Source organism: Alosa alosa, chromosome 1, assembly GCF_017589495.1.
Source record: "Alosa alosa isolate M-15738 ecotype Scorff River chromosome 1, AALO_Geno_1.1, whole genome shotgun sequence".
In the NCBI taxonomy this organism is placed as follows: Eukaryota; Metazoa; Chordata; class Actinopteri; order Clupeiformes; family Clupeidae; genus Alosa; species Alosa alosa.
The window spans coordinates 10,336,108-10,360,520 of record NC_063189.1 but is presented as its reverse complement, the minus strand read 5'-3'; the positions used below and the strand labels follow the sequence as shown (position 1 = coordinate 10,360,520).

The 24,413-nt window shown below is 40.5% G+C and overlaps 1 protein-coding gene across 12 annotated transcripts; it reads right to left on the bottom strand.

The window, feature by feature from the left end:
- Positions 1-68: 68 nt before the first annotated feature.
- dtna (dystrobrevin, alpha) lies at positions 69-24,363 on the bottom strand. 12 transcript variants are annotated; one of them, XM_048242355.1, is made up of 23 exons: positions 23,976-24,363; positions 19,637-19,704; positions 18,936-19,016; positions 18,513-18,726; positions 18,061-18,146; positions 17,480-17,634; positions 16,944-17,049; positions 16,185-16,351; positions 15,642-15,766; positions 15,139-15,147; positions 14,894-14,977; positions 14,302-14,343; positions 13,927-14,019; positions 12,666-12,756; positions 12,020-12,111; positions 11,486-11,599; positions 10,255-10,351; positions 7,656-7,818; positions 6,612-6,701; positions 4,602-4,719; positions 3,550-3,658; positions 2,341-2,374; positions 69-1,269 (listed from the first exon to the last, which is right to left on the bottom strand). In XM_048242355.1, the coding sequence occupies exons 2-22, from the start codon at positions 19,701-19,703 to the stop codon at positions 2,357-2,359; spliced, it is 2,121 nt and encodes a 706-aa protein (XP_048098312.1). In that variant the 5' UTR covers position 19,704; positions 23,976-24,363; the 3' UTR covers positions 69-1,269; positions 2,341-2,356. The 12 variants fall into 12 exon arrangements, with proteins under 12 accessions (XP_048098312.1, XP_048098389.1, XP_048098146.1 ...); XM_048242432.1 differs by lacking the exon at positions 23,976-24,363 and adding an exon at positions 23,789-23,921; XM_048242189.1 differs by lacking the exon at positions 23,976-24,363 and adding an exon at positions 21,802-22,007.
- Positions 24,364-24,413: the final 50 nt, after the last annotated feature.

Below are 24,413 nucleotides of genomic sequence, written 5' to 3'. Positions count from 1 at the left end.
ATTCCAGGCTGTAGCCTAAATTAACTAATAGGCCTTTTTGTTTCAGTTGGAAAAAATAGATGCAAATATAGCCCAGATCTTCACTTTTATTATTGTTTTACCAACATGCAAAAATCTCTGAAATAAACAAAAAAACATTTAAGCCTAGGCTATGTAAAGGTCACAAAATGACTGTATGGATAACGTTTTGTAATGCCAGTGGATATCAATAACATTACTCAGTGAATTGTGCAGTGAGATAGTTTATGGAAGAAGAAAAGAAGCAGCTTTGTCTGAAGATGTTGTCTGAACAGTGACTCAGCTATGAAGACAGTAAGACAGAAATAGAGAGTAAGGATGAGTGAGTGAGTGAAAAACTAAAGCAGACAAACCCATTTGGTCATACCATCAAATGACAAACACTGACAATGTTTATAGCTGTTTAGAAGTAGACAATCTCAGTGAACAAATATTGAATTATTGAAATATTGAATTAACGCATGCTCTTAATTATCATCTCTTACACCCAGTCATAAAAAAAAATCCACAGTTCCACTCTTTAAATTGTGTCACACAACACACAGTAAACATCCTTCCACTGGACAGTTTGATCTTCCAGCATCAGATTTAATGTAAATTCATTTTCATCCAGTGCTCTTGTGTATATTTCAGTATCTATGCCAGGCTTTGAGAGATTGCCTGACTGGCTAAGGCAGTGCACTCGGTTCAAAGATATGTATCAAACAAAGCAACATCTCATTTTCCTACTGAGGAAAAAAATGAGCGAATGAAATGAATTCCTTGTGTCAGAAGTACTAACTGGGGAGCAAACATATACCAGATCATTGGGTTGTTGATAATTTGACTAAAACATGATTACAGACAGGGAGCAGCTACACCCAATGATCTGAACTCTGTTTGCCCATAGTTCAATTCTTCTTACAACATCTCTGAAGTGTGGGAAAAAACATAGCAGTCATACAGAAACATACAGAAACAGTGACAAGAACATCAACAACAAATAATCTCCATGTCATTTGATTGTATGGCACCAGCGGTGTTGTAGTCAGCTCCATTATTAAAATCTCCTGTTCAGTTCAGTATACTTAAATATTTAGTCTGTTTTTTAAAAATATATATTGATATATCAGATACATATATATTCTCACACACAGATATCTATTTATGACTCTATGGTTGTACTCAGTAGTGTTAGAACTCCCTTCTCTGTGCCACTCCTCCTTGGTAGCAATCCTGGTCATCTTCATGTGTCTTTTCTACCAGTTGTGCCTACAAGGACAAAAAACAGCATATTATATGTGTATAACATTTTTTTTTTAAATAGATAGATATATGGATAGATAGATACTTTATTGATCCCCATGGGGAAATTCAAGGGTCTCAGTAGCAGACAGACATCACACACAACATGCACTTACAGCAGAAATGGTAAACATAAGTATAAGTATAAACATATAACTAAACTCCACTGTACAATAAAGACAGTAGAAGATAAGAAAGATAAGAAAACTAACAAAACTAAATACTAAATACACTATATAAATTAAATTAAGAAAGTCCAATGTGCTTGAGGGTGATCAAGCATAAGACGCTTGTAGTGACAGGGCCGGGACTGGTAAGGTGCTAAAGGGAGTGAGTGTCATGGTGAAGGTGCAGAAAGTAGTCCAACATTAGTCCAACAGTGCAAAAGTGCAAGAGTAAGGTCTAGAGACCAGCATATATAATATGGACAAATAGGAGAGTAAAGTATAATGTAGACAAGGTAAAATAAAAAACTATTTCAGTGCAAGAACAGGTTGAGGTAATAGGGTTATAGCCATTCATTCATTCAGTATTGTAGCAGAAGCCTGACCGCAGCCATTGATCATGTGTGCTAATATAGCATGAAAAACAGTGTAGCAGTAAAACAGTAGTGTCTATGTAAATCTATGACACAACACAATAAATTTGGGGCAGCCGTGGCCTACTGGTTAACGCTTCGGACTTGTAACCGGAGGGTTGACGGTTCAAACCCCGACCAGTTGGAACGGCTGAAGTGCCCTTGAGCAAGGCACCTAACCCCTCACTGTTCCCCGAGCGCCGCTGTTGTTGCAGGCAGCTCACTGCGCCGGGATTAGTGTGTGCTTCACCTCACTGTGTCGTAACTGTGTGCTGAGTGTGTTTCACTAATTCACGGATTGGGATAAATGCAGAGACCAAATTGACCCTCACGGGATCAAAAGAGTATATATACTTATACATACTTAACTATGTAGAAATACACTGACAACATATGCAGTGAACATTGACCCTGTGTTGTTGATTATAAATAAGCAGTGTGAGTAAAGCAGCCTAACTCACTGTTGGTCCAGCGTGTTCACTCCTGTGATGTAACCTGGAACAATAAAACATTACCCATTAGAAATGCTGTATAACCACAGGCAATTAGAGAACACATTTTAAACTGTGATGTAAATGACAGTGGTATATCTCCCACCAGACACAGGGCTACTGTAGAAGCCCATCTCTTGTTACATGTAGTATGCAGTATACAAAACACTGATCAGAAGGACGCATCTTTTTTTAAGATTTCTTCATCCAACTAGATAGATAGATACTTTATTGATCCCCAAGGGGAAATTCAAGGTCTCAGTAGCATACAGACATCACACACAACATGCACTTACAGCAGAGAAAGTAATATAAGTATATAAATATAAAAACAACACCACTGAACAGTAAAGACAGTAGAAGATAAAAAAAAATACTAAATATACTAAATAAAACTAAATCAAATATCCACATAGTGTGCTTAAGGATAATTAAGCATGAGGCGCTTGCAGTGACAGGGCAGGGACTGAGCCTGTAATTCTGTATGCATGGTACGGTGCTCTATGAGAGTGAGTGTCATGGTGGTAGTGCAAATAAGTAAGTGCAACAGTGCAACAGTGCAAGAATAAAGTCTTGCGGGCAGCCGTGGCCTACTGGTTAGCACTTCGGACCTGTAACCGGAGGGTTGCCAGTTCGAACCCCGACCAGTAGGCAAGGCTGAAGTGCCCTTGAGCAAGGCACCTAACCCCTCACTGCTCCCCAAGCGCCGCTGTTGATGCAGGCAGCTCACTGCGCTGGGATTAGTGTGTGCTTCACCTCACTGTGTGCTGTTTGTGTTTCACTAATTCACGGATTGGGATAAAAGCAGAGACCAAATTTCCCTCACGGGATCAAAAGAGTATATATACTTATACTTATACTACTTAGAGACCAGCATAAAATAAATATGGACATATGATATGCCTATATTGGACTATGTTGATATCAACTGTAGACTCAGAATACAGAGCCCATAGCACGAAACTGAGCGAAGATATGGTATAAAATATCACATTCTACCTTTAAAAATCACCAGATTTGTAGTATGCTTGTCAACTGCTATAAACAACTAATGCTGGACGTCACCATAATATCTTCTTTCTTTTTTTGGTCAGTAGGGGGCGCAGTTTGGTCATCATTTAACAACGTGGGTGAACTTTTTGACTTGTACTTGTCATGCATTTTACAGACACCATTTACCATGTAGGCCTTCTCTGGATCGGGCCTCTGTTTCAGGAACTCCTCCATCTTTAACTCGGTCTCCAGCTCCTGGACCAAATCATTCTCATATGTCTCAGCATTCATGTGTCTACACCAACAAAGAAGTCGCTGTTGTCACTTTTTTGGAACAGTTACCGTCAACATGGACTGCATACAGACTCATTCTTTCTATGTAACTTCAGCACAATACAAATATGTTCATCATTATACAGTATTTCATATTGGATCATTCATGTCATCAGGCAGTAGACAGGTTCAATGAGAAAACAATGTGAAAAGTGAGAAAACAGACTGTCAATAGCAGTGTCAAAAAACCTGAACAGAGTGAACCTAGTATTTGTTCTGATATTGAGTTTCATGACTGAATCCAGAAATCCTTACATGATCCATTAAAAACAAAGAATGGATACTACGTCCAAGAGGGTAGAGAGTGGTAGTGATTGTAAGGTGGGGATCACATTGGCCAGCGGCAAGTGTAACGCAACGCTCAGACCATAATAAGTTTTATCTCGTTGCTAAGTAGCCTAACATAAACGGTTTGCCTAAACTGACAATTGACCTTTCGCCAGGAGCGTTCTAATCATGCCCCCCTGTCTATTGGGGCGACTGTTTCCATAGAGTGGGCCTTATACTTGTGACTGTTTCCATAGAGTGGGCCTTATACTTGTGACTGTTTCCATAGAGTGGGCCTTATACTTGTGACTGTTTCCATAGAGTGGGCCTTATACTTGTGACATGATGATGGAGAGGATTTGCTCATGTGCTATATATTGCCTTACTGCCTGGTCCCTCACACTGTACCACATGCAGCTATCAAGTGCAGCTCAGAATTTGCTGATCTGCACAAGAACCTGTGCTAGCCAGTATATAATATTATCTTTCTTTGCTCTCATCAATGTTTGCAGGTTAGCCACACATTACTACAACAAGTGCAGAATTTCAGAATGTTTTTCTTCTTAACTCATTCAGTCTCTGTCTAGATAGACGCAACACTGAGTGCACATTCATAGAATGTCAGTGTAAGAGGATACCCTGGTTTTCTGGTGCTGAGATGTGCGAGGTAGACCTCTGACGATGGAGAGGTGACAGGGTCCTCAAATTGTAGGCGCCCCTCTGAGTCTATGTTACTCTCTGTTTCACTCCCAGCCTCTGTGGACATAAAGACAAACAGTTAGTCCACCCTACTGTGGCAGCACCATACATTAAGTATCATCAAGGATCATAAGATCATAAATACAGTCCATTCAAATTTAATAATATGCTAATATGTAATTGTAGCTCAGACAATAGAAAGACAGTGTACAGATTGTGTTAAACATTCAATTCTACTGAACTGTACAAAGGTCTAAGTACCTCTCTGTATGTTCATTATCAGATGAAACAAGTGTCTACAATATGAATATTGATCACCGCAATTGCATTTTGAAATAAAAAAAGTGGTCACACCTTCTAAACTTTTAAATATTAAAAAGCGCACTAAAGATCCAAGTAAGTCCCCTTTACGTTGTATAAAATATTCTCCGCTTGTTTTAGAATTCAGAAAAACTGTCTACAAACATTGGCACATTATTGATTCGGATGCTAAATTTATGAGAGTTGTTCCAGAAAAACCTAAGCTGGTTTTTAAGCGTGCTCCTAACTTAAGAGACCGCCTAGTCAAAAATGACATACGTCCGCAACCCACGACGTCCTTTCTGAGTATGCCTGATGATAACTTTAAATGTGGCAGTTGCGCCCAATGCTCGTACACACATAAATGTAAAACTTTTAATCATCCACACACTTGCAAATCGATATCCATTCGCGGTGTCATTACATGATGCACCACACATGTTATTTATTTGGTTCGCTGCCTATGTGGCCTAGCATATGTGGGCAAAACAACGCGAGCGCTTCAGACCAGGATCAGTGAGCACAGGAGCACTATTAGAACAGGGGATGAGCGCAGTCCTGTTGCTGCTCATTTTAAACTAGCTGGACATAATGTCAGCGCCCTCAGATATATTGGGTTGGAGCGGGTCAATAAACCACCTAGAGGGGGTAATCATGATAAGAGGCTACTCCAACGTGAAATCTTTTGGATTCATTTTTTAAATACAATGTCTCCCCATGGTCTTAATGAGGAATTTGACATAAAACCGTTCCTATAGTATATATATTGTATATTTGGGTTAGAAACTGTCTGTATTTGTACTTACTATATTGTAGCAGGTTTTATGACTGTGTGGGGGTAATGTTCATTCATTGTTTGGGGTAGGCTTGTATATATGGAACAGTTTATCCACTGATTGTTTTTTAGTTTTCTTTCCTTTCCTTTGTACTCCTTTGAGATGTATAGGTTTGTGAAATACCTGTGTGAAAGTGTTCTCTTAATTGAGTGATTAGTGGGGCTCTTAGACCTAATCATACCAGTAGACATCACATGGTAGGTCAGCTGATTGTAAGGCTACATATATCCCTTCATAAAATGTGTCCACCATTTGCCTGAAGAAGACCCAGCAGGGTCGAAACGTTGCCTTTTGTACATTAAATATATGGGAGTCTAAAGCAGTGTTGCGGATTATATAATTTTTGTCACTTGAGTAGTTATTTTTTTGTCCTGCACCTGCCAGAAGGTGGAATGTGCACACAATAACTTTTTGTTAAACTTCTAAATATTACCTACAACAGCATACATGCTTAACTTGTGCAATATTCTAAAACAGTAATAATCAGAATGAATACACTACAATCCTTTGAGACCATCCACTATAATCTCTCCTACCCAAACAGACAAAATACCAAATGTGACACAACCAATCTTTTGGCCTAATAGTAACCTTTCTCATTCAAGGTCACTCACGAAGGCCATGCTCTACAACAACAATGTAGCGCATATGACATTTAATCCCCATAGCTGCAGCTTGCAAGATAACATTTTCTAAGAATAATACAGAGTAAATACAAAAGATGGCCAGGCTCCTGATACAACTACTGCTTCTCATTCTCTATAAATCAGTATCTGTGGTTATGCCTCTATCCAACACATCCAAAGTGCAAACCTGAGTTCAGTTCTTTGACCAGTGATGACATGGTATTGGTGATGGAATCAGCAGCAATGAGGAGATCATTTCTCAAATTCCTTCTAGAGCCTGGGGACCGAAAAGTGGTGAAAAACAAAGCAAACATGTTAATAACACATTCCTACTGCAGGCAGGCTTACTCAGATTACTCTAGACTAAAGCTGACACATAGCTTCTGTTGTAATATAATCAATTTCATACATTGATTGGCCAACCAGCAGTACTGGTACACTCATTTTCTCACATTCCACTCCATGCAATACTGTGTGCCCAAAATGCAGTGATCACTGAAGTTAAATGTGTAAACTGAGTATACAGAATACAAAACCACATTTCATTATACCAAACAAAGAGAAGACTTACACTATTCATTTCTAAGGATATTTAAAACTACATATATCAGATATCAACTGTATTTGTTATTACCAGTGCCTGTATATCTGTCATGAGTATGTTATATGTCACATGCTCCATGTGAATGTCATAGTCATTAAGTATTATCTACTGTATATGCAAGTGAAGTATTCTGCCTCAGTCTCTATTGTTAGTCACAACGGCCTCCTGGTGGTTTGAATAAACATCAATTATCATGAACAATGTGGTTTAACAGATCCCAATTCTCTGAGTGAGGCACCTGTCAACAACACACTTTGGAATTCTTCCTCACCCCGTGCCATCATTTCCATATTGATAATGAACGGCTGTGGATAATTACATGAATCATGGGTGTGATTCACGTCCTAACCAGCCTGGCACAGACCCCCCAACCCCATCCCCCTCTGTTTGCTCTTTTGTTTTCCAAATCAATTAAATTCCATTCCGCTCCATTCCATTCCAGTGGAACGCTGTCTACTGACAACACTTGGTGTGGCATTCTGAGGACATCTGCTGCATGTGACATGAAAGTGAAAGCGGCCCTTTTGTTTCTGGGCCTTTTCCCCTTCTCTCTCTCTCTCTCTCTCTCCATCCAGAACACTGCTCCGGCCTGCACAGATCTAACCACAGGACAAATGGCAAGCTTACCCTGAGCAAAGGCCTCCTGCACATCCCCTCCCACCCCCATCAGCGAGTCCTGAGGGGTTTGGGTGGGTGTGGTGCCTGCCGAGCTGGCCTGCGTTGGCATGGGGATGGGCCGGCTCGCCGTGTGACTGGGGGAGGAGCGAGGGGAGGGGCCCGGGCCCTGTGTCTGAAACAAAGGATTAAGACGGAGGGGGTGAGTGTGTGTGTGTGTGTGTGTGTGTTTGAGGTTAGAGGGTAACGCCTGGGCGACTCACAGACCGCCACCACAGCTTCACAGACCACTGAGGGGGAACGCTTTCAGAGTGAGGATGCTTGATCCCCAGGGTCCTGGTGCCTGCTATCTTAATGATTTGCAGACAAACAAAGAGGAAATCTGTGCCTCAGTCTTGTTTTGTTTGTGTCGAGAGCCCATAACAAGAGCAATTTATTAAGCTTTATGCAAGCCAGTTTCCCGTACATGGATTAAGCCTAGTCCTGGACAAAAATGCAATTTTGATGGAGATCTCCATTTACAATTTAAGTCTAGCATCAGGCTTAATCCATGTACAGGAAATTGGGCCTATATGTGTAACATGCAATAATACAAAATAGATGTAGGCAAGCTCTGTTAATGGAGATAAAAGATCATAAGGGTCTGGGATGCTTATTATGAAGTCTCTGTGGTTCATCAGGAATCATAATACTGTCAAAATCCTCCTGACAACAAAAGACTGAGCTGTGTGGGAAGACGTGATACTACAGTCATGCTGTCCAGAGAAAGAAAGAAAAGAGAAACAAACTAATGATGTCATGCCTGCTGAATGAGTGAGGTTTGGGGAAGGTCCAGTTGTCAACCAGGTTGAGTATTCAAGGCTGTTAGTCTGTTGTGTGACCAAGTGTTATGATACTGCACTAAAACAGAATGTGATAGTTCAGACATTCAGTCCTTCCTTCAGTGCCTGTGTTCTATCGTTATGAATTTGCCAGTAATTGCCTCATTCACAACATTGTCACTGTATTAGGATTTTCAATGGATATTGTGAAACAATAACATCATTCTTACAATACATTATAATGAGAACACCATGACAAAATTGGAAGGTAATTTCAGATATTGTTTATCCAATAGTGTCATGCATTGGGAAATTCCACATAAGCCTAAATTCATTTTTGGCATCATTATATAAACATTTTTCTCCAGCAAAACACTTTAACATGCAGTTAGTTTTATAGTTGAATGCATCTTTAGCTCTCACGAGACTTCAATGAAAACAAATAGCAACAAACTAATGGAAACTAATGTTACTTCATCAGCTAACAAACTACATGCTCAGCCGATAGCTGATAACATGTTATTGCTGATGTTGTATAATGCATAGCCACACAAACTCGTGATTCATTCACTCATGATTATTTTCAAAATAGTAATATTCTAACAGCAGCATTAGTATCAGTATCAATCTGCTGGAGTAGTAGTGCTGATCAAAGATTCTAGAGCGCGAATCTTGAGTGCTCATGTTCTCCGCCTCAAGCTCTCGCTAGAGAGGTATTCCTGGTTTCACTCCCCATCTCTCTCATTTCATGTCACATTTTCACTGACTTGTCCAAGAAATGCTAGAAAATCCCAAGATTATAAAAAAAGAGTCTGGAGTCTCCTGGGGAGGGGGGTACTTTGAAAAACCCAGATGCAAAATGGACTGTGGCACAAACACTGGTGACAGGAAAACAGCCTGACGCCTGTATCCAAAAATAACCTGGAATCATTCATATTAAGATAAGTGGATACAACAGATGTCTACTCGGTCACAGATTCTGCAGGTGCATTGGAAAAGGACGGGTACTGTCGGCTCTGATTTTAGTTATTGGATAATAGGACTTTAATGTGCAGAGTGCTGCAGTTTGGTATGAGATTAGATGAAGCTCATCTGGACCAAGCTCACATCTAATATGCAGCATAGGGCAGCCGTGGCCCACTGGTTAGCACTCTGGACTTGTAACCGGAGGGTTGCCGGTTCTGTTGTAGCAGGCAGCTCACTGCGCCGGGATTAGTGTGTACTTCACCTCACTGTGTGTTCGCTGTGTGTGTTTCACTAATTCACAGATTGGGTTAAATGCAGAGACCAAATTTCCCTCACGGGATCAAAACAGTATATATACTATACTATACTATACTATACTAATATGTAATTACGTACAACTTGTGTCCCCTGATGATTCTTATATAATTGTACAGGCAGAGAGGCCTTTAAAGGCTATAAAAACATGAAATAATGAAAGGCAGTATAAGCATCACCCCCAGTAAAAAGTCATGTAAGGTATCTCACTAATCACTAATATTCTGCTATGATATACTACACAAAGGTGTGCTGACAACAAGTCAGAGCAGTTAGTACAGGAGTCCTGCCATTCTTAAACAAAGTGAAAGGATAGGAAAACACACTGCAATCAGCTTAGCCAGTTCAGACCAACTAGCTCACAGCTATTAACAGCCAATTCTGCACATATAATGTGAGCAGGATAATGTGTCAAAGGATAATGTGTGTGTCAGTCTGTCCATCTCTCTCTCTCTGTCTGTCTCTGTCTCTCTCTCTCTCTCTCTCTCTTTCTCTGTGTGTGTTGTCACCTTCAGCAGCATCATGAGCTGTTCCAGCTGCACCATGAGCTCCCTGCGACTCTCCTGCAGGGCGGACATCCTCTGCTCCAGCTCGTCTTTCCGCTGCCTAGCAAGGGAGATCAGTCGAGAGAGAGTAAGAGGGAGAGAGAGAGAGAGAGAGAGAGAGAGAGAGAGAGAGGGAGAGAGAGAGTCAGATCCAGGCAAAACCCCATGTGAATCAATCAATGGAGCCTCAGGCATAGTGAGAGGTCACACAATACAGATGTCGCACTGCTTTCAGCTCCATCTTACAGGTGACGGTGTTATTATCAGAGACAGTGTCCAAACAAATAGAGATAAGGTGTTGCGGAGGGATAGGGGTAAACAGGATTCTAGGTCTGTAAATTCATAAAAAAATGTTCAGACGCACCACAGATTAAGGTGTCATTAACCACCCAGACAAATCTGAGTATATAATAAAAACATTGTTGAGTATATCAAATTAGGCTTCAAAATAGTGAAAAAATGACCGGTCTACTTTGCTCTCAAATGCTGTGGACAGGTCCACCGTGCTGAACTAAGCTGAAGCCACGTCCATCTCAACTGTCACAACCATTCACAACCATAGCACAACCATTCACAACCATAGCACAACCATTCTCTAAACTAGCTGATTAGAAGACACATAGAAGAGCTAAGTAGTGAAAATACCTGTGTTAAGTGCACAAAAAATGCATCTAGCTATCCTACTGTATACAATGCATTTCTAACTAACAAATGTATTTATGGCTGGGTATAAGATAGAATGTTTGTTTTATTCTTACAGTGCAAGGACTGTACAAACACCAGAGTTTTTTAAGCCCAAACAGACAGCTAGAGGGGCAATTCACTGAATTAGACAAAAAGTGCATTACATCAGAATTGCTGACTTGACCTTTAATGATATGTGTCTTACAGTTTCATGTATTTCATTTGTATTATTTCACATTCAAATACAAAGCACTTTCATGGCCTCCTGCAAGTCAAATCAGCTATGGACTACTAGGATCAGCAGACTGTTCCTAAATCTGTAAGCATGTGCGTTATTAGATATTATATCATGCTATTAGTAGCATATTCATGTGGTATCCAGACATCCTGTAGTGGCGTCAGGAGTGGCGAAACACTGGCATGGTTTTGTCACCGTAGTAGGACTCGTACTCATCCACAATCTCAGAAGCCAAGGCTCCCCTATATTGCATTGTATATTGACAGTCTGTACCTGAGCAGCCGCAGCTCAGCCAGGAGGGTGGGGTTCTGCTGGGCTTTATCTGGGGGCAGCATGGAGGCCTGCTCGTGCTGCTGCCTGAGCCTCTGGATCTCCTGGAGGATCTCCCTGTGGGGACAGGGGCATAGATGGATGGATGGATATATTGAGCGTGCACACATCACACCAAAGGTTGTTGGTTGGTTTTGGGACGTGAGCTGGACAAAGTGTTACCGTTACAATGAAATGTTTACACCAAATCGTTCAAATGTAACTGTTCAGAGAAGACATGTTCGCCATGAACGTTCGCCTCTGTTTGTCAAATTTGACCACACCTCAAGTCACACTAGCCATGACTTTTAACTACACAGATGCCTTCTTTACTGTATGCATACACACACACACGCACACACACAGACAGACATGGAGGCATGCCTACATATTCACATGCACATATACAGACACTCAAGCATGGCACAGGCGTCAGTGTACCTGCCCTAAATCTGTGTTAGTGGGGTGACAGTGTGATGAGCCAAGCGGCACGCTCACCTGTTTTTGCTCTCCAGCTCAGCAATGAGCTGCCTCTGCTGCTTAGCGGCATCCAAAGAGAAGGAGATGTCTGAGGGAATCCTAGACTGTGGCTGATTTCCATATGAAAACAATCAAGTGTTCAGGGAAGGTTTGCACTGGTCATTTCAAGGAAAGTTCAGCATTTTGCTTTGTTGTTTGTGTTGTGTTGTCATAAACAAGTTTCCAAGTGAAAATAAAAACAATTATGTCCAACACAACTACTCCTAATGTTTACAACTTCTTTGAAAATATCTTTGTGTTTAATCTGTTCTCACTCTGTTCATATCAGTGTTATTACATCATGGGTCCTATTTAAATGACCAGCAAAATGCAAAGTCAGGCAACGAGCAAAAATCCACTAAAGCTAATTTAATAACTTGACGCAATCAATTTCCTGATTTAATACCATGGGAAAGATCATACGTGCAAACAAGGGTGGGTCTGCACAACGCTTCCACACACCACATATATAGTCCTGCACAAGACACGCTTCCCTCATTTCCCAGCTCTGCCCGTTATTTAAATTAGGGTCATACATATACAGTATCTTTCTATCATGTGTGTGTAAGATAAGCACTTGATGGTGGACATGTTTCTGTGGCTACATAGGGGGTGATGTCCATACCACTGGCGTTCCGTCGGTGGCCAGTCGGGATGCATAGCGTGCAATGAGACTGTGCTCGTCATCCTGATTATTGCTGCTGTTCTCCAGTAGACTGCGAGTCAGCACAGGGCGGCAGAGATAGTGTGTGTGCGCATGAAAGAGAAGATGAGAGTGAGAGAGAGAGAGAGAGAGAGAGAGAGAGAGAGAGAGAAAGACCATCAGCACAAACACAATCACATGAGGAAGCTCTGTGACAGACACAATCTCATAATGCAATTATAAGGCTTCTAGAAATCAGAGATGGGAGAGAGCTGCCAGCCAACGCTCTGAATACCCCTTCTCAGGCCACACCACACAACAGGAAGTGACTCGCAGTGCAACTCGCACCGCAAATCCAAAGCTGTCCTCATTGCAGATGCATAGAGCGCCTGGGCAGACAGTGGAATAAATAGGGGTATTTAGAGCCTTGGTTGCTGATATCGATGAATACAAGTCCTGCAAATGAAAGACTGGATGGAGACATGAACATATTAGTGCTTAGCCATTTCTGCAACATTAACATGTTTCTAATAGCTTCTACCTCTCTCTCTCTTTCTCTCTCTCCCTTTGCTTCTCTCTTTCTCTCTCTCTCACACACACATACACACACTCACACATACAGTTATGTAAAACAGAGAAATTGGGAAAGCAGTTACTTTTGCTACCACTGCAGAGAGATGTTTGAAAATGAGAGCTTTAGACAATATGGCTAATGAATGTCATACAAGAACGATTACATGAAGAACTAATGCATGCAGAGTGGTCTCTCATGGTATAGCCAAAATAAGTGACTGATATCACATTAGTAGTCTCACATACCCATATGACAGCTGAGACTAATATGACAATCCCTGCAGATTGTTAAGATTGTCAAAACAAAGCTGCAGTGAGTCATTTCAGATCTCAGATGCCTGGCTTAGACGCATCATGTGTATTGACTGTTACAGTACTGGTTGGTTTGGTGCAAAAGCAGGATGCACTATCAATGCTGGTAAACACCAATGTAATCTACAAGTTCATAGAACTGAGAAATTAGTTAAAGTAGTTCAGAAACTACTGACCACTTATGGCCAGAGTGTAAGTAAGAGTCCAAAGACTGATTGGACTGATTGATTACACAACCGTTGCATTTGCTCCTCAAAAATGCAGGCCTTACATGTTTTTGGTGTTTTATGCCAAGTTAAAAAGCAGGGGATAAGAGGATAAGCTGAATGAAGAACTGTCACTACTGAACGCCACTAACCATGCTGGGTTGTTTTTCAGTAGACTGACATACAGCCCAATGTGTATGTGCTCATCTGTAAGTTTATCTGCAAAATCAGGGCTGTAGTTTAACCTGAAACAGCGTAGGTTTCAGAGAGATAGAGATGATACATGTGAGTGAAATCATGAGGAAATAAACAAGGCCTCATTTCCCAATACCTTCTTAATGCTACGTTTGTAAGTTACACTTTAGCTCTTCCTTAAGGTTTTGACATGTTCCCTGAAACATTCCTTTACCTCCTGTAAATCATACATTGGCTGGTCTTGACCACCTTTAATCTATACCTTAACATAGTTTAGATAAAACAAACATATATAAAATGTCATGTGACATGTTGGCAAGACGTGCACTTACTGCAAAGAAAGACCTATATGCTGCATTGTATTGCATGTTGTGCTTCATTTAATGAAAGGAGGGAAAAAACAAATACATTAATTAGCCTTCATTTTGTAATCCCTTTAAAACAGGACTCTATCAGTAACATATTGCCTCCAGACATACTTTGTAACTTGATAATTTTCAATGTGCATATTTCTTGTTAATAATATGATGACCAGCGCTGCCATGCCCATTACTCATCTCAAACTTGCTCAGACAAATGAATGACCATAATCTATGCTGAATCATGCAATTCAACTACTTCCAACAAATCACCAAATGATTCTTGGCCTAGATCACTCACCCTTTCTCATGCAAAATATTTGGAGCCAGAATGTTAACATGTTCAACGCCATCATTCTTGGAATAAGAATCTCTATTTATATCACATAGAAATAATAATACAACAAAGAACATGAATACTAACATAGAGCAACCCCAAAAAAAAAAAAAAAGAAAAAATCTAATAAATGCCCTTTACATGGTAGATTTATGTAAATTTCAGTTGAGCAATACATTTATTTTACATAGTCTGGCAATAAAATCATCTTTATTTGTGAATACTCACATTTTATTGGAGAAAGGGAGTCCTGTAGAGGGCATCGAATGAGACAACATAATATCTGTCATGCTGTTCATTGGTCTCGGAGGCCTGTGGAGAGGCCATGGAGAACATATGAACCAAAACACAACACAGCTTTGACACATCTCTAAAGACTCGTCTCAGTCAAACTGCTATGTGCAAGGGATACTGTACACTGTGTCATGGCATTAGCCTATGCGTCAGGGTCAAATAATCAATAATTCACTTACCAGGTGTCACTATTGGCAGCAGAAAAAAACAATGATATGGATATTAAATGCACACAGAATTGTGAAGTGTCTACACCTGATAGACACTGACAAGAAAAGACAGTACAGCTGAAAAGAAACTACAGCTGGTAATATTTGCATTCATCAATTTGGCACTTGACTGAATATTCAGCTTGTTTTTTTTTAACAGAGCATTTTGAGTGACTGCTTTTCTGCGATGTCTGCAGTCACATGGCCTTCATCAGGAGCACAGGAATACAATCTAACTCACCTCACTGCTATCAGATTCTGTACCGCTGCAGACATACAACTAACAATACTCTCTAATTTCACATAAAATTGCTTAAAGTTCACATTTCACCACATACTTCGAATTTCCATGGCATTGTAAATACAATCAGCCCTCCCAAAGTCATTCAATAATCACTGAAACTGTAAACACTCTGAAATTGGTCAGGTGGCCACTGGAAGAGATGGACTGGGCCCGAGTAGGCTTCACTCACACGATACGGGCGAGGCTAAGCGGTTTCTCAGGCATGTCCGGGAACATGGGATGCAGTGGCTCACGGGTAGAGGCGCAGCTCAGAGACTTACTGAGAGCACTTGAAAACTTCTTGGCAGGAGATTTCTGTAAGGGAGCACATATATTATTCAATCAAACATGAAAAATAACAGGGTCTTCTACTCTTACGTCAAAAACTATTTGCACAAGTCTTCCCATTACCTGTTTTATTCAAATACTTTATAACACATATTTATAATCATCAAAGATTATAAATAATTCAAACTATCACAAAGTCTAACACATTTGTGTAATTTGAGCTCATCATGACACTACAATACGAGATAGTATAATCAGATAATCATGATCACATTACTCTGTCTAGAGGTCAAGGCAACACCGCTAAAAGGTATGAGCAGACATGATTAATCAAATTTTAATTGACTAGTTGTCATTTGAAAAAAAAGTATACGAGCATTTCCTGAGATGTGACACGCATACATGCATGTGCAACACATGCACAAGGCCACCACCCCCCTCTCACCCATGACGTGTATTCCTTCATTTGGTGCTGGTTGCTATGGGAACCACTAGCATGCCCCCTCCAGAAGCAGTCCTGACAGAGCTGGTAATTATGACATCGCTGGCAGCGATAGCGAAAGCCCATCATACTCTCGCTGTGGCAGTAGGAGCACTCAACCGGGTGAAAGACTGCAGAGAGAGAGAGAGGGAGGGGGCAGGGTGCACAGGGAACAGATAACAACACACTGCTTTTAAAGATGCCAAGAGAAAGAAAAGAGGAAATCTGGAAGTGGGCTCTCCTGCATTTCCCTCCACCATTCCCAACCATTGAGTGTAGTGTGTGGAAAGGCAGATGGCCATTGACTCGCTGCTACCCTGCTGCCTGCTCCTTGCTGAGGAAATCATTGGGCTTGTCTGCTGGCTTTGGTGATGCACAGCACTCTGGCTTTGTTTGTGTTCTATTACGTCTCATACAGTTAATAATGAGCGACACAGTACAATGACAGTGATTTTATCTTCCTGGGGAAAGAGGGTTGAAACACATGCAGGGAAGATGAGGACTAGATCCTCGTGGCGGTGGTTTTTCATTCCATTAATATGCTTAATACGTAATGACACCAGCATATTTGTTAGTTGATGGTGTTCTCTGATGACATTGTGTCTAGTTATATTTCCCAATATAGAATGAGTCAGTGCAAACTATTTACGTAATACCCAAAACTGTACTACCCACTTGAACCAAATATTCAGAATAAAATATTTAGCATCTTAAGTGACTCACCATTTTCCACATTTGCCAGGCGATGCATTAGCGGCAGCCACACTAGACACTGAGGAGGTGGGTCTGACATGAGTGTGTCCAGGAATGTGTTCAGAGACACCTGTTTCTGTAGACCACCAATGTGGGAAAGAAGAATGAGGCTTTGTTATCTTAGTTTAACAGCAGAATAAGCAGAATGAGCATCTTTGCATTACATGTCTTTCTCTTAAAATGGATGTGCTGCTAAGCCACATATTTACTTTCTTGTCTTGTCTCATCTGTGATTGATCCTGCAACACAAGTTGTGTGACAGGCTTGATCAGAGTCTAAACAACCTCTGGATAACTTCATGACTTCCAGGAAATTGCTAAATTGATGTCATGTTTCTCTATTTGTGCTGAACACACAAGACACATTGTTTGAGGCAGCGAGAGTGCGCAACTGTGATAATTGTATATTTCCCATCATGCTGTCACGCAGTAGTTACAGGTTCCTGCTCTTATATCATAACAAGTAGAGGTGATAATTTGGCATGCAAAGCGTGCTGCTGACAACACCTGTTGTGGAAAGCAGGTTCGTGTGGTTTGCTCTGTGTAGCCAAAGGAGGGTCCTTCGAAAACAGTGACGGGTAATTTGAGCACCTCCCTCAAGAACTGGTCGAACTGGGAGTAGACCATTATCCCAGCAGGGTCCGAGATCTGTGAAAAAATATCTACACAAGAAAAGGAGACTTGTTAATCCTGGTGTTGCGATAGCTAATTCCCATTTGCGTACCAACTTGACAGTTCAAATGAAAAGAAAATTGATTTATGAGATATTATAGGGATGGGAGGCCAGCTGATTCAAAACCATGTTTGGGCTTAACATCTCTGTATTGCAATACACTGTGTAATAATGCAGTGACTTGACTACAAGTCAGTGAATTACTTACAAAGTTACATACAAAATGAATTCTAAGGCAAGTATATGCATTTTTGGTATATATTATATTTTCATAATGTGTCCTTGAGTAGCAAGCAACTTCAAAAGTATTAGCATAAATAGCTTGTCTTAACCGTGATATCGGGTAGTATTAAGGGGAAATATATGCTGCCTCTCTTAAATAGTTTCAACAACAGAGCAAAGGCCCAACACTTACATCTCAATTTGTCCATAATCTTTCCCCCACATATTGTTGAAAGAGCCATCTTCACAACAAAGACAGAGATCTTTCCAAGGCCTTCCCTGAAAGAGAACATTAATGTAAGCCAAGGCATATTACAAACCTTCCTCCAACATAAATATTTTTCAGTATTCAGCAAGAGTTGACTCATATCAGGAATACATGTTTTGAGCATGGGGTCATATTTAAATAACCCTGTAAAGGCTCATATATCCTTGACATGTGATATGTGGCTAATAGGACAGGTCCAGAGCGGTAGAAAAACTGGACAGGTCTAGCTTCATTTTAGAATTCCGTAACACTTTGCAATGAAAATTCTGAGTCTCAAGTGACTTTATTTACTTACGCATCACACCTGGGACTTAAACACTAGATTACACTGCTTCTGCAAGCAGTAGTGATGGTGATCACACCACACACTGACTTACGGGTCATAAGCAGCTAACAGGAAGTTAAGCAGCAGGTTAATGGACTGTTCCACATTGATCTGGTGGGTGGAGGGCATTCGCTTGTTCAACTGGTAGAAGATGGTGGAGAGTATTGCTTCTAAACGAGCCACAGTGAACTCTGTGTTGAGGTCCATGGTGTTGAGACTGTTCTCCCTGAAAGCCTCAATGACATTCCATATGTCAACCAAGTGTACTACATAGAGGGAGAGAAAACAGGAGTGCAGTGAGCCAACTTAACAACTCAATTTGCACGATGAATATGAGATGTTTAAACATCCATATGTTGCCTAAATATAGCTACATATTAAGTATTTATCAAGTTCACAAACTGCTATTTAAGATGTTATAGCATTCATTAGGTTCAAAGGAAATGTTCTTCTTCAGGGATGGAGAACTGCTTACGATTGCATTTTTTCTGGATGAATCTGAGTTTACAAGCTGTTCTGTAGGTTGATAACCTAATGGAGTCGAACTCTTGTGCACCTGAGAAAAGAAAAATCCAGGATTAAAACAATGTAGCATATGATTCAGCTCATTCTTTCCATTGTAATACTTTAAATTAAGTACAGCACAAAACAACACAATAAGACAAGGAACACTTCAGGTAATTAGTATGAGCTTGGGATAAATGTAGAAGATCATCAAAACCTATACAATTGAGTGTTCTACCTTGTCTGCACAATGCAAACAAGGTCATTTCCACCTTTTTAAGCCTATTGTTCTGCAAAAATTTCAGCATTCAAAACGACACACTGTTGCAATGATAAAGGCACATACTTGTCAAAATGTCATAATTAATGTCAAGAACTAACAGAATGCAACACAGGAGCAAAAGGTTACACACCCACTGATCATCATCACTCTTCTTGATGTCAAAAAATGCCACACATTAAGGTGAGGGCAAGGGTTACTTGAATTAGCCATGGCACATAACACAATTAGGTACAACCAATAAGTTGAAATGCACCATCAGTGCCTGTATGCATTCTCATTGAACTCCAGCATGGCCCTTCCCATAACAGACTGGAGTGGTCCAACTAGGTGCTTACTCAGTTGTACAGGGTCTGCCCTTTTCAAGTACTAATCTGTTGTTGTTTACTTACGCATCTCTGCAAACAGCTGTCTTCTGTCTGCCATGTTCTCACTCCTCACTCCACACTCCTCAGTCATTCTGCACACACAACAAAAGCATTTGCAGTCAAAGTTGTATCAAATTAGATGGCATTCAAATTGATTAAATCCTACCATTACGCTAATACATATAATACAAGTAATAATACAGGCATGACGGTGATAAAACAGACTTGAAGCTGGAAAAGGCTTGCAAAGGATCGGGTATATACAAAGAGAGAGTTGAAATGAAAACGGCTTCAGTGTTAAAACTTTGAGCCTCAAAGAAATATCAACAAAGTCATTTCTGAGTACTGGGGACACAATGGTTCATTGTCCCTAACCACAGACTTAAAATGTTCTATGTTCACTACTAAACTATTGTGTTCCAGACAGTGTCTTTGCTAATTGTCATTCACACTGATGTCAGTCAAAGCTCACAGACCTAACAAACATGGCCTGTCATTGTACTGTAATTTAGAAATCAACCCTACAAAACTGCAATTTGATGAGTGTAAACCAAGCAGGCTAAGTGCACCGAGGGGCTCTGGCACATGACTCCAGAGTTTGTGTCTCTCACATTCATAGTGACGACACCACCTGGCAGCCTGCCTTACATGAAAAGAGCCTGACAGTGTGGGACACACAAACAGAAGTCAATAGGACTTTCCCCTGTTAGGTGACTGAAACACTGGAGTGAGAGTGGAGCTGAGTTTTCACATGGCAGAATGGCCAACTATGCCTCACTGCATTCTGTCCAAGGCAATCTAATACACCTCATCATGTGGTGTGTTACCATGGCAGCAGAGAACCCAGCCGCTCCATTCCCAACTAGAGGGTGCACGTTTCTTTGGTCTTTCTTTCAATAAGTTGACAATGCTTTTTGTTTCCACTGACTTACTGCTTTATTTTGTAAATTGTGAACTGGTGACCAAATGAATGTGAGCAGTGGCCATTTTCATTTGGTAGTAAAGGACTGACTTTCAAAAGATACTAACATTAACTAACATTTTTGCAGTATTGGGCATGGAAGTTCAGGAGCTTCTACACTGGAGTTTGTTATTAGTGAGTTAAGTTGAACTTTTGTTATTTACCTCTGTAATCAATTCATTAGTTAGCCAGGTATTACACAGTCTTTCTGACATCAGAGGCCTCCACTGACATCTCCACTAATTGATAGAGCTTTAGCAGCTTCAGATGCTGGGAGAGGAACAAACTACTGACACTGTTCCCTATCATTATACAAGATTAAGTCCTCCAGTTGGGGGAGTGACCAAATGCAAAATACATCAACAGCATACAAAGACAGTTCAAGTGAGAAGGACCTCAATGTAGTAATGCATAACTACAAGGTGTTTTATTAAATAATGGTGGAATTCACTGCAGTGTTATTACTATTTTGTTTATGTAGTGTAAATTCTGTGTTTGGTTGATTTTGCCAGCCTTAGCAGACCCCATTTTTACAGTCAGTACCGTACAGAAATATGGCCAAAGACACTGTACTGTTATACAGTTATACAGTTATAGGCACACATGTCAGGGGCACTTGCAAGTGGATTCACAGACATTGTGAACACAGACATTTACTCTGTGACCTTTTGAACTCCAAACAGAACTCTGTGTATCTTCTGTAAAAAGATGTACAAATGTAAAAATATGTATTTTCATGCCATCAGTAGAAAGTCATCCATCCTAAACGCACAGAAAACCCCATTGGTGGCAGGTCTTAAACAGTCACATGAAATGATTCAAAATCAATATAAATATCAGGGATCCGGTTAGCATGGAAATATCCTTTTGATCTTTGCCCCACATTTGGTTAACGGAAGGAACAAATGCACTACCATGTATTGCATGTGTCTTTTTTATCATGAATAATATGTGTCCGATTGCAAGATTACTGTAGTGCCAAGCTAGTCTTTGACGGGTGATTAATATATGTAGTATCCCACTTACAATATTACATATTACAAATCATAAAATAAATTATTTTTAAGTGCACACACATTTTGCTCGCAGTGAGGAACATATTTTTGTGAGCACACATTCATCATACGTGCAATGACAGCACAATATGGGTGACATAATGACTCTAAGTGCATAATGACTCTAAGTGGAGACCAGAAAGAACACAATCATAACAGGATGGCAAACATACCCTTCAGACAACACCATGGTCTTCCTTTTCAACTGATCCGAAGCCAGTTACAGTGTCAGTCTCTGCCAAAAGTCTCACTCTTAACGTGACAAACACTGACTACATAAAACCCTCCAATCAGTGTGATTATAACAACAAATGCCAGTTTTGCAAAAGCCTGTCGCTGTCTAGAAATGGAAAGCGTCAAGATGACACTTGCTCAGCCTCTATCTTTAGCCCGACTGAAATGAACACAGGGGCTGCATTCTTCTCCACTTTACTGGCACCCCCAAGCTCTAGTTGCAGCCCCTCATACCTTTCAGTTGGCGCCTTGCCCCCCTACATGCATAGGCGCCCCTCAAGAAGAAATTACTGCCCTGTTTGGGACATTCAGTGGGCCCATGCAGATGCCTCCACTCTTCTCCTTGTTGTCAAAAACAACAGGCCTTATCTCATGTAACGTCCCAGGATGTTGAATGATTTCTCTGGGCATAAGAAAAACATATTTGCTGCAATAAATATCCCCTGGGCCACACAATGACAGACAATGCTGATCCATGACTCCCTTGTCGTGTTTACATTATGAATCTTTCTTGTTGACTGCTTTAAAATTACACTTTTTTGATTGATATGGCCAAAGTATGTGGAGCAGGCTGTCAGGCAGTATTTACAGGCAGGGACAGTTGCAAGAGTTATGTATGACATGACCTGGCAGACTAATGCAGCAAGTATTGCAGCTGCTGGGCATATTTACAGCCTAAATATTGTAGTACAATACAATAATTCAAACAACAAGAGACTAAGCTGTGTTGTCTTGCTTTTATGAATGGTTTGAACTGTCAGAAATTATTCTGAACATCAACATTTATTAACCATCTACAAAAATATGAAATAAACAAGGATGCATGGCTAAAGACATCATAAGAGAGAGAGAAAGGAGATTCACCTTTTACACATAGTTTTTTTCTGTTTTGCAAACTGATCCCTTACTTCTTGACCATCTCTCTCTTACTTTTGCTACTATAAACAAGACCTTCACAGGCATGCAGAGAACCATTTATTTTGGCATCTTTATGGTTTCTAGGCAAGGCTATGATTCTTCCAATGTGTAGTAGGTTGCAACTGCCTGAACTGCAAAAAGTCTGAGAACAGTGTAAATTAATTCCACCCAGATGCATACTCCCATTCCGTAATTCAAATTAACTATGCTTTCAGAGTAAACATTTTACCTTGTAATTATATTTATATAGCCTAGCCTAAATACAAGGTCATAATAGCGAGAAAAGGTCAATTATTATAATGATATGCAAGCACAGTCAATACAACATCAGTGTTGGCTGCTGACTGGTTTCCCTCGAAGACAAGTTCAGACAAGGTGGAACAGTTCGAAATGGAATAGCCTAGGCTACAACAAAGACAGATACTGAGCCATCTCCTAAGACGTTCTGTGAAGTTGTAGTTAATTTATCTCATTAACATTTTCCGAGTAAGTTGTCCAAGTAAGTGACAAACTCCTGGTAGAATTCTGAACCAGTCCAAACAAATGAGTGTGCCAGCTGACTGTTAGCAAAACATGACTGGCACCATCCTCTAAAAGTTGACCAGATATGTCGAGCTCATTTCTGCGAACGTATAGACAAAAAACAACCAAGGTGATATAGATCAGATAAAGATCAACTTGTGATAATCGAATAGTCTCAACGTGAAGCATAACGTTACCGCCTTAGATCGCCAATTTTGAGGTAGGCTACCGAGTTAAGCTACGCTGTAAGACTGTAATTAACAATCACATTATATCCTACATAAGGCTGCGAGATTCTTGACTTGACTTTTAGGTTCACATCACAAATAACGTAGGCTAATTACATGTGTTCAAAAACATAAAACATAGGCTAAGCCTACGATGGCTATTTAATCGCTCGACCGCAATGTCCATCTTCTGTCACGACAGAGAATCTTCTAACGATGATAGCTAAGAAATGACAATGTAATAGCTTTTGCCACCTACCTAACGAGTTCTTCACGTCTTGACTGATCACACAAAATTGTATCTGCAGTGGACGTAAACTATATTCCCCTTAATCGGTAGGATATCCGTTTGGACTTTGCTATTATTTACAAACTAGAGACGCGTAATGTAATGATCCTAAGGTCGCGCCACCACAAAGGATGCAGTGCACTTGTGCGTTACTCACCAAGCTTTCGAAGCATGTCAGGGAAATTTGTTTACACCCAGAAATCGTGGTGTCAGCATCCATTTATGCCATTAAGCATTAGTTCTACAATTCAACTGTTCCATGTCATTTTCCAGAGATACAATGCATGTGTGTTGGTGGCTGTGTCGTTGGAAGGTAATTCAGCTAGCGCGAGTTTCTCATTTGCCTCGAATGTGTGGCCTCCATCAATGACGTAATGCGGATCTCCTGCGCTAGTTGCCTCAACTCAAGCGAGTGTGAGAATGCAGATGTCATTGCTTTGAGATAATTTCACCCATCACACAACTGCATTTCACCTATGACACAAAGCACCGCAAAACACAATACATCCATATCACATAGGTTACTGGGAAAGATTTTGTGTAGCCAAAGAAGTAGCGCTGAGCCACTTCTTTGCTCATGCACCTCCGATTATAG

What these genes read in the sequence shown, in the direction of transcription:
- dtna (XM_048242189.1), bottom strand. An exon ending in GAACCTGCTTTCCACAACAG is followed by an intron (nt 17,050 to 17,479) that starts GTGTTGTCAGCA and finishes GGTGGTCTACAG; the next exon opens with AAACAGGTGTCTCTGAACAC. An exon ending in AGCTCATGATGCTGCTGAAG is followed by an intron (nt 7,819 to 10,254) that starts GTGACAACACAC and finishes CCTTTGTTTCAG; the next exon opens with ACACAGGGCCCGGGCCCCTC.